The sequence below is a fragment of the Canis lupus genome, chromosome 38, assembly GCF_003254725.2.
Source record: "Canis lupus dingo isolate Sandy chromosome 38, ASM325472v2, whole genome shotgun sequence".
NCBI lineage: Eukaryota > Metazoa > Chordata > Mammalia > Carnivora > Canidae > Canis > Canis lupus.
Window position 1 is genome coordinate 13244833 of NC_064280.1, and position 13073 is coordinate 13257905.

At 34.7% G+C, this 13073-nt stretch overlaps 1 protein-coding gene across 5 annotated transcripts in view; it reads right to left on the reverse strand.

Annotated features, from left to right (window-relative positions):
- The window catches only part of GPATCH2 (G-patch domain containing 2), a 170405-nt gene that overhangs the window by 66304 nt on the left and 91028 nt on the right, over nt 1-13073 (reverse strand). For all 5 annotated transcript variants that reach the window (XR_003125662.3, XM_049106947.1, XM_025420987.3 and 2 more), the window contains exon 6: nt 608-675. Coding sequence is in view for 4 of the 5 variants with exons in the window: in XM_049106947.1 (XP_048962904.1) it covers nt 608-675 (68 nt within the window). In the remaining variant the exon portion in view is untranslated. The remainder of the gene's footprint in view (nt 1-607; nt 676-13073) is intronic.

Below are 13073 nucleotides of genomic sequence, written 5' to 3' on the forward strand. Positions count from 1 at the left end.
ATTTTTACAGCCTTTTTTCAAGTTCAACCAATTTCACAGGAGACATGGTATTGACTCAAAATATATAACTTTTCAAATTCTTCCAGTAAAGACAAATAGAATTAGCACCTAGGAATTCACCCAATAATTCACCAAAATTAAGCTCAGTCGCTTAATTTTTGGAATTACTCCTAGTAAATTAAACTCTCCTTTCCATTGATAAATGAAAATACATCCTGGTCCCTTCACAGCTCATGCTGGGCAGAAGCAGAGAGCAGAGAAATATTGAGTTAAATAGTCACTTCTGCATTTTAGTGCTTTAGAAAGAGTGAGGAGGAAGGGAGAGAGGAAGGATGATGAGGAGGAGAACTTGATGCTACTTAATATAATGAAAATGTAGAAATTCAAATTCTGTCACAAATAAAAAGAATGACCGTATTAAAAAATCTTTATTGACATTCCTGCCACAGGTTGAAATGGGTCCTGCACAACAGTCAATGGGATAAGGTATTTACTTTTTCTCAAGAGAAGTACAAAATGAAACTACTTTACTAGCAATTGCTATCGATTTTCCACAAGAAGGATGGAGACCATCCCAACAAGATTATACAAATCAGTGCATACTCACTCATGGTGATGAGAATCTGGGGAAAAGTGAACCATCCTCTTGTTACTGACAGGGCCAGGGGTGCTCACCTGAAATGAGAGTTGAAACAAAAATATCACAGATGAGTTTCTAAAAACAAAAACAAAAACAAAAATGATTGTGAATAATAGGGACATTTCCATTCGAGGGCTTCCCATCTAAAATAGAGAATAAAATATTAATTCTCAAAAGCTAAACAACATTGCATGTAAGAACGGCCTCTTGTTTCGCTTTAGTGTGGTTCCTCTGCTGGAATTTTAAGGCTATTTTAAAAGTACCTTCATAATAATAGTAATAATAAAAAAGTTTCTTAAGAACTAGATCACCGACTCTTGTCGGCTCAATTGTGCATATATTTAATCATATGTGAAAAAAAGAGGCTCAATTAGTGTTGAGCAAGCAATATTTCCAAAAACCAATTAACCAAAGTTAATTTCTACATACAAACATGTTTTATAATGTGCACTTCTTAAATGCATACAAAAACTCAAGTTAAGGAAGTAGTCATGAGTCCTTTTCATAGTTTCCCCATGAAGTCAGGAATAATCTGTGTATTTATATAGAACAATATGTAAGAACTAAAAGAAGAATATTTTATTCCTCTGTTTCTAAATAAAATTAAAATCGATAAGGAACTAAAGGCTCAACATGTTTTTCATAATGTGGGTTACTCTCATTAACAAAACACTCAAAACTTTGATTTTATGGAGAGTTCTCAAAAGGGAACATAAGCAGCACCACGCAGGAATGAATCTACAATCCCAGTCAACAAGGCATATCTTACAACAAAGGGTCATAAGTTACATAATAATAATAATAATAATACCCCTCCACAATTATAAAGTGCCACTTAAAGTATACAATCAATAAAAAGGCACGAGGAGGCAGAAAAATGCCTATGTAAAAACACCTAACATCTGCAAAAAATTATTTATTCTTTTATCACTTGGGTAACAAAGATGCCAGCACATGCTCTGAAACTCCAAGAAATGCAAATATTGCAAATGTGCACAGATGATGACATTAATAACCCTATGGTTTGGGCACCACAGGTAAACATGTGGCCCAACTCCAGGACTACATCCTGCATTCATCTCAAAATGAGGTTTTCATGCTATTCCGGTGGGTATCCCAGGAATACAGTAATCCATTTTCTACACTGTGGCTATGAGAAAAGCCGACTGTGCCTATGTCATGCTTTGTTAGAGGTTCATGATCACATTATCTCATGGTGGACCTGACACTTTTATTCAGTTTACAGTATGTTCTATGTACAGGCAACTTATTTCCTTTGCCAGGGCTGCTGACAACCTTTTCCACACTATATTAATCTTGTTTACTGACTTTATCTTGGTACAAATATCAGAAAACTGAACTTTTTATCTCAGAGAAAGAATAAACAACGTGTTGACAGAAGCAGAAGCTATTTTCAGGGCTAAAATTGCTTGTTTACCTGAAGCTATACTTATGGAAAAATGTTTAAGTCTTGCTCTGGCTTGAAATACATAATCTGAAATTTAATAAATGAAGAAATTTCACATACACCCATGTGATAAATTGCCTGATGAAAACAATGCAACTGAATACAATAAAACAGAATTTCTAACTAATTTATCCCACAATACAAATGTAAGCTTTCAATCTAGTCAGAAATAATCATACTACGTATTTCTCAGAAATCATATGTGTATAAACTGTAAGCTCAATTCAATTGCTGCAGATAACTCACAAAAGATTTACAGTATGAAAGGTAGAAATTTAAATAACTTTACAAATTTACATAGTATGTGGCCCTTTTTTTAAAAAAAAGAGGGGTGAATGCCCTTTATTGTTATTTCAAGTCAAATTTTGTTTTACTTTCGAAGGCATGCCAACAGTCATTATTTAGAATTTTTGTAAATGAAATTATGCAACACTGAGGTCCATGCATGATGATCTTCTCAGGGTTCATGTCACTGATCTCTGCCTCAGGAGTAAAATGTTTTTACTCCGGGAACCTTTTGCAACTTTGTGACTAGAAACCCCATACTGAAAATCTGAGAATAAAATCTTAATACAGAATTCAGCCCATGGAAAGCAGTATTATATTGAAGTTACAGTGTGTTTTAAACGTGGAAGCATGGATTATTAGGCGATGATTCAAAGTATTATAAGTATCAAGAAACACTGTTATAAAAATTTATAATTTAGGGTTAGATAATAATCTTCATAAAAATAAATGAAACGATTTTAAACATCACATCAAAGTTATAATTTCTAGTTAACAAGTAGGGTGATTATTTTATTTTCTGAAAAATAGTGGCTTCCAGTTATACCAGAAATGTCTTAGAAAGAAAGAACACATTTAAAAACATCTCTTTAAAATATCCAATAAAATATTCACACAGTAAAGTTTGTTAGAAAAAGCAGATTTTATTCCACAAGATTAGATAGGGAACAGGTATTCTGTTGTTAAGACTCTGGAGACATTTATGTAATTAGCCAATATTTGCTGATGACAGTCTTAGACATCACACTATATGCCCAGAATTCTTATAATTCATTTTTAAATGTCACTACATCAATAGAGACTACAGTCCTAACTACAGTAGGTATAGTTCTTCTCATTACCTATGTTTGTTACTCAAATTAGTAAATTAAAAAAAGAGATAACGCAACCTAGAAAGGAAGGGATGGTCTCTACATAACAAAGCATTTGCTGACTTCTGGCCTTTGTGGATTGTGAAACAAAATGTAAAGTTAAAAGATCACGTGGGCCTTAGTTTTTGCTATTGTTATTTACAATCAAGTGACCAACCTCAGAAAACAGGAATGTGATAGTGACAGACAAACACTGAGTAAGAGCTGTACAAGTAAGTACCACTGTGGAAATTCAGAAGGCCATTAAGAATACATGGGACAGGGCAGCCCTAGTGGCGCAGCGGTTTAGCGCCGCCTGCAGCCTGGGGCGTGATCCTGGAGACCCGGGATCGAGTCCCATGGCAGGCTCCCTGCATGGAGCCTGCTTCTCCCTCTGCCTGTGTCTCTGCCTCTGTCCCTCTCTCTCTGTGTCTCTATGAATAAATAAGTAAAATCTTAAAAAAAATGAAAGGGCCCAATAAATTTAGCCCACAATTAAAAAAAAAAAGAATATATGGGACATTTAGCTAAACGACATCAATGACAACATATCTATTCTCTCCATTTCATTAAATACATTAAAACAATTTCTTATCCTATCACTGATTTATTGATACCAATTTCATAACTTTCCTCAAAAGATAAACAGAACACAACCCATCCCATTCTTCTACAATTACATAACTGAAAAAATTACTTCCCAAATCAGGTAAGCATATGTGAGACACAACGGTCTTATAGGATTAATGCAAAGCTCGATCAGTATGGAGGATATCCTACTCATATTTTCAAGGATTAAGAGTCCTTCTGTAAATGAATGAAGTGCTATGTCCCCACGTAAGCACACGGAGCCATTCCTCCTTCTCTCCCTCTAATATAGTTATTCTCCTTCAACTTTGCTCTTATTTACAAGAACATTTTATTTGCTTTCCAAATGCTATTCTGCTTCAGTGCCCACACTGACAAATACTTAGGGTGGCAGGCTGCCATTCGAAAGAAGGCCTTTCAATTTTGTGAGGACTGGTCAATCAAATCCACCCGGCCTCCAGGCTACAGGGAGACATTGTATGAGCCTCCTCACCAGTGTGTCAACACCCGGAAGTTTTCTGCTTCTCTAAGGACCAGTATTAATTTGACTCAACTTCTCTGAAATAAAAAACAAGCCCTTAAAGTTTAGCAGGCTCTGCATGCAGGCCCCCTGGTACATTCAACAAATGTGTCAGTCAAATATATGTGACAGATATTAAGGAAAACAACTCCATGAAACCAGGCTTAAAAATAGGACTTGAAACCCTGGGGGTAGGAAGTAAGGGAAAGAGAGCAAAGACATGGGAGGGAATTTATTATAGTTGCTCGTCTACACATTTATCTTCATTAAAAAACAATCATAAGAAAATAATACCCTAAAAGTTTTGCAGTAACCGATCCTAATTAATAGCTGTTAAAATGCATGTATAAAATGTTCATCTTTTAACCCCATACAGAAAAATAAACAAAAAGATTCTCCAAAAGTATTTCAAATGAGTTTTATATCGGTGTTCTAAAAAGTTCTCTTACAAGATAGGTGGAGAATGAATAAAATATTTCATTGTGTCATCTATTCTGATATATATTACAGAGTGGTCACAATTCACAAAAGGCACAATCTATTTGGGGAAAGAAAACATTCAAGAAGATAACACTAGAATTACTTTTAAAACAACGTACAAAAAAATAAAAATTACTTTAGAATTACTTTTAAAGCAATACAAAAATGACAATTCAGGTAGCATAAATGGATATCATTTATAAGATTAAAGGGAAACAAAGTAGTTATCTGATTTAAGAGGAATAAGGGGAAAAAAAATCACCTGTGAGAAGGGAGTTGTATGCAATTATCTCTCCCTGCTCCAATCCATCTTACCAACTTGCCAAATTCAACTTTCTAAATCGCTGCTTTTCACATGTCAGTTTTCTCATTTCCAGAGCCATCCATAGCTCTATGCTGAAAGTAAAATTAAAACTAATGAGAAATGCATTCAAAGCCCTCTCTAATCTGATCCTTACTTTCCAGTGTGATCCTTCTCAGGTTGTAACTGACTATTTTCTATGTTTGAAACCCAAAACTGCTCTACTTGATACAGTTCAACAAATATTTACCTACTATGTATGTAAAATTAGGCTTATATTTACTATATTAGTGGTACATAGTTCCCATTCTGTTGGCTTAACTTCGATATACTGTCCCACTGAGTCATCTTTTTGATGTCATGATAAAGTCCTTAGTTTAAGGAGCCTTTCATTCCAAGGTGTTTTGTTTTGTTGTTGTTTTTTTTTAAGAATAGAGAAAAAAATCAGCGAATGATTCATGTGCTAATTCATATTTTACCTTCATTTGTTTAGATTTATATTAAAGTAAAATGTCTATTTATACAGTAGACCAGCCCCAATCCTCTTTACTGGCTACAAGAAACTAAAAAATAGTAGGTACATGAAGAATGCCTGATGTGTGCTTGGGAATGTGTTGGATAGGAGGGAGAGGTCACTATACATCTTTTACCTATCAGGAGTTTTAGCTTCAGACAATGCCCTCCCAGAAGGAAGACTCAGGAGGGAAGATGATCCATTTCTGAGGACAATGGAGTTACCTGAGTTGTACTAAATGACTAAATCAAGTAATTTATACACTATTACTTGATTCTCCAAATAAGAAAATGCCTTTAGAATCTTGCCAAATGTAATAACATTACAGAAAGATGTACTGCTTTTCATTTTAAAATTTACCAACATTCACAAACAATCTTACTCTTAATCAACAGATCTCACACTGGAAGATTATTAAGGGGGAACACCTCTTATTAGGATCAATGTGTCATCTACTATTCATAGCCTTCATGTTAGCTGGATGATATTGTAGTGGATATAACCCCATGCATGAATCTGATGATTTTACCTGGTTCTCAAGGTATCGTTCCATTATATTTTTAGTGATTTTTAATCCTTCTTGGAAGGATGTAAACATGAATAAATGAGCAAAGAAAGTGTGATAATGACCACTGTGACACATCAAGAGATAATATAGTTGGTAGAAATATTGCTATTATTTATGATAATGACTCTCCTAAACTTTATAACTCTTGCCTGCTTGTAAGATGTTTTCACAGGCAAGGTGGATAGAGTGAGTAAGCATCATTATTCTCAAATTTCAGATGAGACACACACACTGGATCACAAAGACTAAAGAGAGCTAACTCTGAACCTAAATTGTCTTATTCACAACCTACTACTTCTTTCCCTACAGGACTACCAAAGGAGACAATACACCAGAATAAGTGTTTTCTCTATTTGAGGATTTGCTGCAGGAGATGCTTGCCTGAATCTAGAATCTACTCTTGGAAAACCTTCAGCCTGGATGATGCTCTGGTCCTCACACGTAACTTCAGGGAAACCTATGGGGCTATTTTAGATAATAGGCAAGGAAGAGCACAGTGGTCCAAATAGAGCTCTTAGCACATGTTATAATTGATTAACAGGAATAAGAAATAGCCCTACTATACCAGGCATCACAACCAAGGGGGTAAAAAATTTAAAAACTATACCAGAGCCGGGTAAGCATTCCGTGATGACAATATGCGAAAGAACTTGGAAAATTAGAGAACGCAGGTATCTATGCGTTCTTGGAAACTTGGAAAAATTAGAGAACGCAGGTATTTTTTCTTTCAAAAGCAGGTATCAATGTAAATGTGAGATTACACCTTCAAACCAAGAAGGTTTTACAAAGAATCAAAAAATCAGGGGAAATAAAGCACAGAGGAGCACAAGGCTTGCCTTTCAATTGCGGATTAGCCTTCCTAGCAGGAATCCGTATATGTCAAAGGGAAGATGCCAACCTTTCAGCTGCCAGGATCACATGAAGTAGTGAATGAAGACAGACTTTGGATAATCTGCAAGTAAGCTCGACACATGTTCAAGGAACAGCAGCAAATACAGTTCTTTAAAAGAATTGTCAAAATGCGAATTATACTAAACTGATGAAGGATTAGAAATATGTATGCATACATATATGTATATATATGACAACAATGGCAACTGTTAGGTTTTTAATTTAAAACTAAGCAATGTAATTATTTCAAACCTTACTTTAAAGTTTTTCTTTCCCTAGTTAAAATTAAGTCAGCATTAATAATTAAGAATTTAGAATGATTGGCCTATTAGAATAATAATACTTCTAATTATTAAGTGCATAAATTCTCATTTCTGGTATACACTAATAATGAATGATCTAAATGCTTTAATAGAAAAGATTAATCACTACATAATTAAAAAACAAATACAGCAACAACTTTTTTTTCATACTGCTCCATGGTAATAATTTTTTTTTTTTGAGTAAGAAACTAAAAATTAACCAGCTTGGAATGACGGCCAATAGTGATTAAAGGAGTTTCACTTTGCCGTCCAGTTTAGTAGCAAGCTGTGAGTGGCCTCTGCTGGCTGACCAAAGGCTTCCTAAATCATTCATTTATGATGTTTGCAATGTTATGGGCTTCAGAAAAATAAGGATATGCCCACATATATTTATACGAAATCCACTGTGAATTAAGACCAGCTTTTTATAAAAGTAAAGGGCAAATAATAAACAAAATGTACATAAGATGGTCTAAAAAAACTTTATAATTTCATCCCAGTTCAACACATTTAGATTATACTCATTATCTTTATACATCTTCTAAAATTTTATAATATATGCCTTGATAGTATATGGATTATTTTATTCAATTCATTTTGAGCAATCATATCTACATTTAATAACAATTATTTTCTTGAGTTTCATTACACGCACCTGCATACACAAGTAAACTTTTTCTCAAAATTTAGTGTATGTTTAGGTTTGCTTACTGACTTTGCAGGGAAATACAAAGAAAGACTGAATAAAAAATCCTTTAGAGAATTAGATTTTTTTTAAAAAAAGCATTAACACATTTTATATAATAGTTAATGAAGATACTGTCCTGGAAATGTAGTAAGTGAAGCAATTTTCAAGATTTCTGTATTATTGCACCTATGTTTGGGTACAAGTAATTTTAAATTCAAAACTTAAAATTGCAATCAAGAAGTTGAACCTTCGTAGTATCAAGTAATGTTAATTCAGTGATCATAATAGAAAAGAAAAAAAAAACTGTTTCCAATTTTGCTCAGTAGCTTTCTAGTAATAAAAATCCACTACGACAGAATTTATGATTTTTTATTTATCTATTTAAATTTACAATTATATATGATTCACTTCATACTCTCTACCCTATCTATCCACTTAAAATATACCCCATTAAAAATTATTATCAAATATGCCTAATGATGTCAAAAGGTGACTACATTTATTTTTAAAAAGTTATTGTTCTCACATGTGACAATATTTCAGTGTATTTCAACCCTCATTTCAGAATTCAGTCCCATTATCTTGCCTGCTCAAAATTGTTCACAGGGTTAGCTAGCTGACATATAAGATAACCCTCCATCTCACTAGACACCGCTGGGATATGACACACTGACCCACAGTAAGCCCTTATTATTAGCCTGAAATATATAGCACGTAATGTAGCTCCTGCCAGGGAATTTGTTTATAAAAATCCTTTTATCTCTCTGGACATTCAAAATGCTCTTAAAAGTAATGTTCAACTGTTTAAAGGAATTTCAGACAATAAATAAAAATTCTAATGGGTGCTTTGAAGTCTCCCCTCTTGTCTCCTACTATTCTGCAGAAGTTAAAAAAAAAAAAAGGCATCACATATACAGAAAATAGAAGCTAGATAGTGTTTCCTCTTTGGAGCTTAGCTTATACAGAGTCTATTATATGAAGGATAGAACTAAAACAAAAAGAAGACTCAACAGTTCTCATTCCTAGTGAGAATTACAACATATTGAAAAGCTTGGTTCATAAGAAATTAATTTTTTTTGTAGTTAAAGGAAGTCAGGGGGTAACACAGCAGTAAAGATAATTATGATATTCAGCAAACACAACTGGCAACGTAAAAAATTATTAAGATGGCTTTTTGGATGGAAATTCTATCATGTACATTAAAAAATTACTTTAAAATATAAGCAGACTAAGAAAACATTTAGGTGCTTAGTTATAAATTACTTAAACTAGACTTAAAACACTTGATCAACATTTCAGTAGTTAAAATTATTCTATTTCTGTATTATTGGATAATTTATCACAATATTGATAGCTGTGCATATACCTTTTTGAATTGTGTATTTTTCTTTTTCTAAATGTTTTTATAAACTCATCAATTTCTTTCCACCGTAAGTTGACAGTGATGCTGTATGCAATCTTAATTTACATAGAGAAAAAAATACAGCTGGTTTTGATGTTTAAAAGATTGTTTCTAAGAATCTCAAGGATATACTGATGCTAATTTATGATAAAAATGCTAATAGTCTCCACATTTTAAAACTGATTATCTTAATATGGTTTATAGTTGGCAAATAAAACACTTAAGATACTATATTCAATAAGGTGTTCTCCTAAAGCAAACATGCAGGCAAACACTCAATAACCTGTAATGTATTTCAAGACCTGATGATCTTACTATAAACTGCACTAAAATCTTCCTATAACTTCAAAAACAAAAAACAAAAAACAAAAAACAACAACTTGAGAGGGAAAGAGACAGCAAGTATAATCATATGCAAACTAGCCCCTAGGTATAAATTATGCAAACTATTCCCTAAGGTATAAGTGAGTGAATGAGTTAATTAAAAAGAAATCAAATATTAGTTAATCAATAACTATATAATCTTAGTATAGTACATAATATTATTCTTCTTGATTTGCAACACAAATCTCAAATAGTAACTTTAACTTTTAATATCCTTTGGCCAACATATATTTCAAGTAAAAAAAAAATCACACAGTAAAATTCTCCATATTTTGGGGATGCTTATCAGTAAAATTTGCTTGAAATCAAAAGAAGTTAATATCTAACTTGACTCTGGTTGGCGTAATAAAATCATTCAGCCAGTCAGTGGTGGCTATGTGAAGTGAGTTCTGGTCAATAAGAAAGAAGTACATGCAATCACTGGTGGAGGAGCTTCTAAGGAAAGTTCTTTCAGTAGGATTTACTTAGTTGGCATGAGCCTTGTGCCCTTCTTTGTACTTTAGGTTGCCTGGGATATAGGCAACAGCATCCATCTTTTTTGAGTAAGAGTGAAAGATAACAAGAATCAAAGGTTTCCATTGGCCATCCTTTATCTAGGTAATGAAGCCATCAAATACCTTCTCATAACACAAGGGGAAAAAAACAAAACAAAATCCCTTCTTGTGCAAGCCTCCATTGTTTGGGCATCTAGTTACATGTACCAAGTTCAATCTCAAATGAACAATAATATTAACGATGATGCCATTAGAGCCATTAAATTCTACTTTTTTTCTTAAAAAACTAAAAATATGCCATTAAGCGGGTCAGGAATCCACTGAAAGGGAAGACATACTGAACATCTAATTTATATGCCCAGCATAGTGCTAGGTGCTACAGAAGATTCTAAAGAACTGTATAATATAAACCCTGCTAGGAGGACTGAGGTGGCTCAGGCTGTTGAGCGTCTGTCTTCAGATCATGATATCAGGGTCTTGGGATCGAGCCCCACATTGGGCTCCCCAATGAGGGAGTTTGCTTCTCCCTCTCCCTCTGCCCCTCACTACACTCTGCTCTCTCTCTCTCAAATAAATGAAATCTTAAAAAAGACAGACTCTGCTAGCTAATATGTTGCAAACATAAAAAAAATATGAAACCAATGCAGATTATACAGCTGCTAAAATGTGTGCACTGAGTTCATAACTGCAACAGCAGTTCACAAAAGAGAGATCATTAAGGCCTAACTCAGAAAATAGGATTTGGGGAGGAGATGGGGCTTATTAAGTGCTAGAGACTGGTAGGGTTTAAGCTGAAGGATGGAGGGTAATTATACCCTAAACACAGATATAAGGTATTGATCATAAGAGTATATAGATTGGAAACAAAGAAATAAGCCTGACTAGACTAGAAGTCTGTTGGGGTAAAAAGCTGGGCAGGTAATAAAGCTTCAGAAATCTAGCAATGTGGTTCATTGTGTAAAATAACCTATATGCAAGTCTTCCAAACTTATGCTAGATTATCCACCTAGTTGATACTGTCCAACTCCAGTAGAAAAAAAGAGCCCCAAATAAAAATGAATAAAAACAAACAAAAAAGGAGAAAATATTTTCCTATTTTAAGATCACTGTATATTCGCTTTCACTAAATCCTTATTTGCTGCTTTTGGATTTCTGTATCAAGAGCCTGGGAGATGCAAATACAGTTTCCTTTAACTACTTTCAGCATGGAGAGGTGACCCCTCTTGCCTATGATGGCTGGGCGGTGGCACTTCCTGTCCTCTCACTCCTGTGCAACATGAAAGAAGAGCTGAGGCTGAAGGAAGAGGAGTAAGTTAGAAACCAATGTTCTAACTGCTCCCACTTGTCCGGGGGCAAGGTGAAGTGTGGTGTAAGGTCAGAGAATGTGGGGAAACTGAAGCAAGTCAGCCCCCCCAAGGCACAGCTGATGAGGAGGCAAGTCTCTGGGAGAGGCCACATTTGAGTTGGCACACTGACCAATCTGGCACAGGAATAAAAATGCCGCATCTGTGGAAGGAGGGGGCTAGAGAGATAGCCTGAGAATGCTACTGGTCCCCCCAGGCTAGGTGGCCCAGGAATTTCTGTAACCCAGTGTGGGAACTCAAAGAAGCACAGGGGCTGGGGATCAGGGGCAAATGACTGGAATCCATGGGATACAGTAATGGGTAACAGCATGATACCTCAAAAGACCAAAGAGAACCAGGTTCCGGTAAGTGGATAAGGCACCAGGGTTCAGAACTAGACCAGCCAGCCAGAGATCAGCAAGGACCGAAAAATAATGAACAGATGCTAAGAGGGTGCAAGAATCTAAGGTAATCTCTATCACCTCCATGGCACCTAAGCTCCCCAATGCCATTTTGGAGAGAAGTAGATGGGAGGCGAAGAACTGCAAGACCAAGCATTTGTTAGAAAAAGGATAAGCTGTCCAAAGAAATACTTCATACTGAGATACAGTCATTGGCAGATGTACATCACTTTCCCCAACCCCTGCTCCCCACTCCATGTACTCTTTCCCCTCACTGTCCCTTCACCTAGTAGTAATAAGTGGGACCTCATGAGAAATATCAAATGTCCTAAATTAAGAAGCTACACTTTCTTTTGTCCAGGTATTAAATTTTTGCCCTATGACACTATTATAAACTGACAAAAGACCTTTAAATGATTCATAAATAGAAGAATTATCCTTACATTAGAATAGATGAAAATCTTCCATGTGATCCACAAGTAAGCAGTAAAGTGTACATACTTTACTAGTTTAAGCTTTCTCAGTGTTTTACAGCAAAATTCCACATAATGTGTATCATACTTTTCAATCTATAAAATTATAGATTATAATTATAAATCAATTGTGATTTGTTTATCTATAACTTGTGAAAGTTATAAAATCAATTGTGACCAAAACATATTTTTATAATTAGAAAACAAAGCAATATGAAATCTTAGCAGTAATTCTTGCTGTCCAATGAAGTGATCACAATGAGATATGCAATCTACCAGGTTTAACAAAATGAACTAGAATTTATGGATTTCATCTACTCTTTCTTTTTCTCCAGTCCAGGAACACAGTATAAAGCGATTAAAATGTGGGCTATCAGTCCAGACTGCCTGAGTCCAAATCCTGAGTCTTCCACATTTCAGCTCTAAGATAGTCTCAACTCCCACATCTACAAAATGGGGATGGAAACAGTATCTATTTTA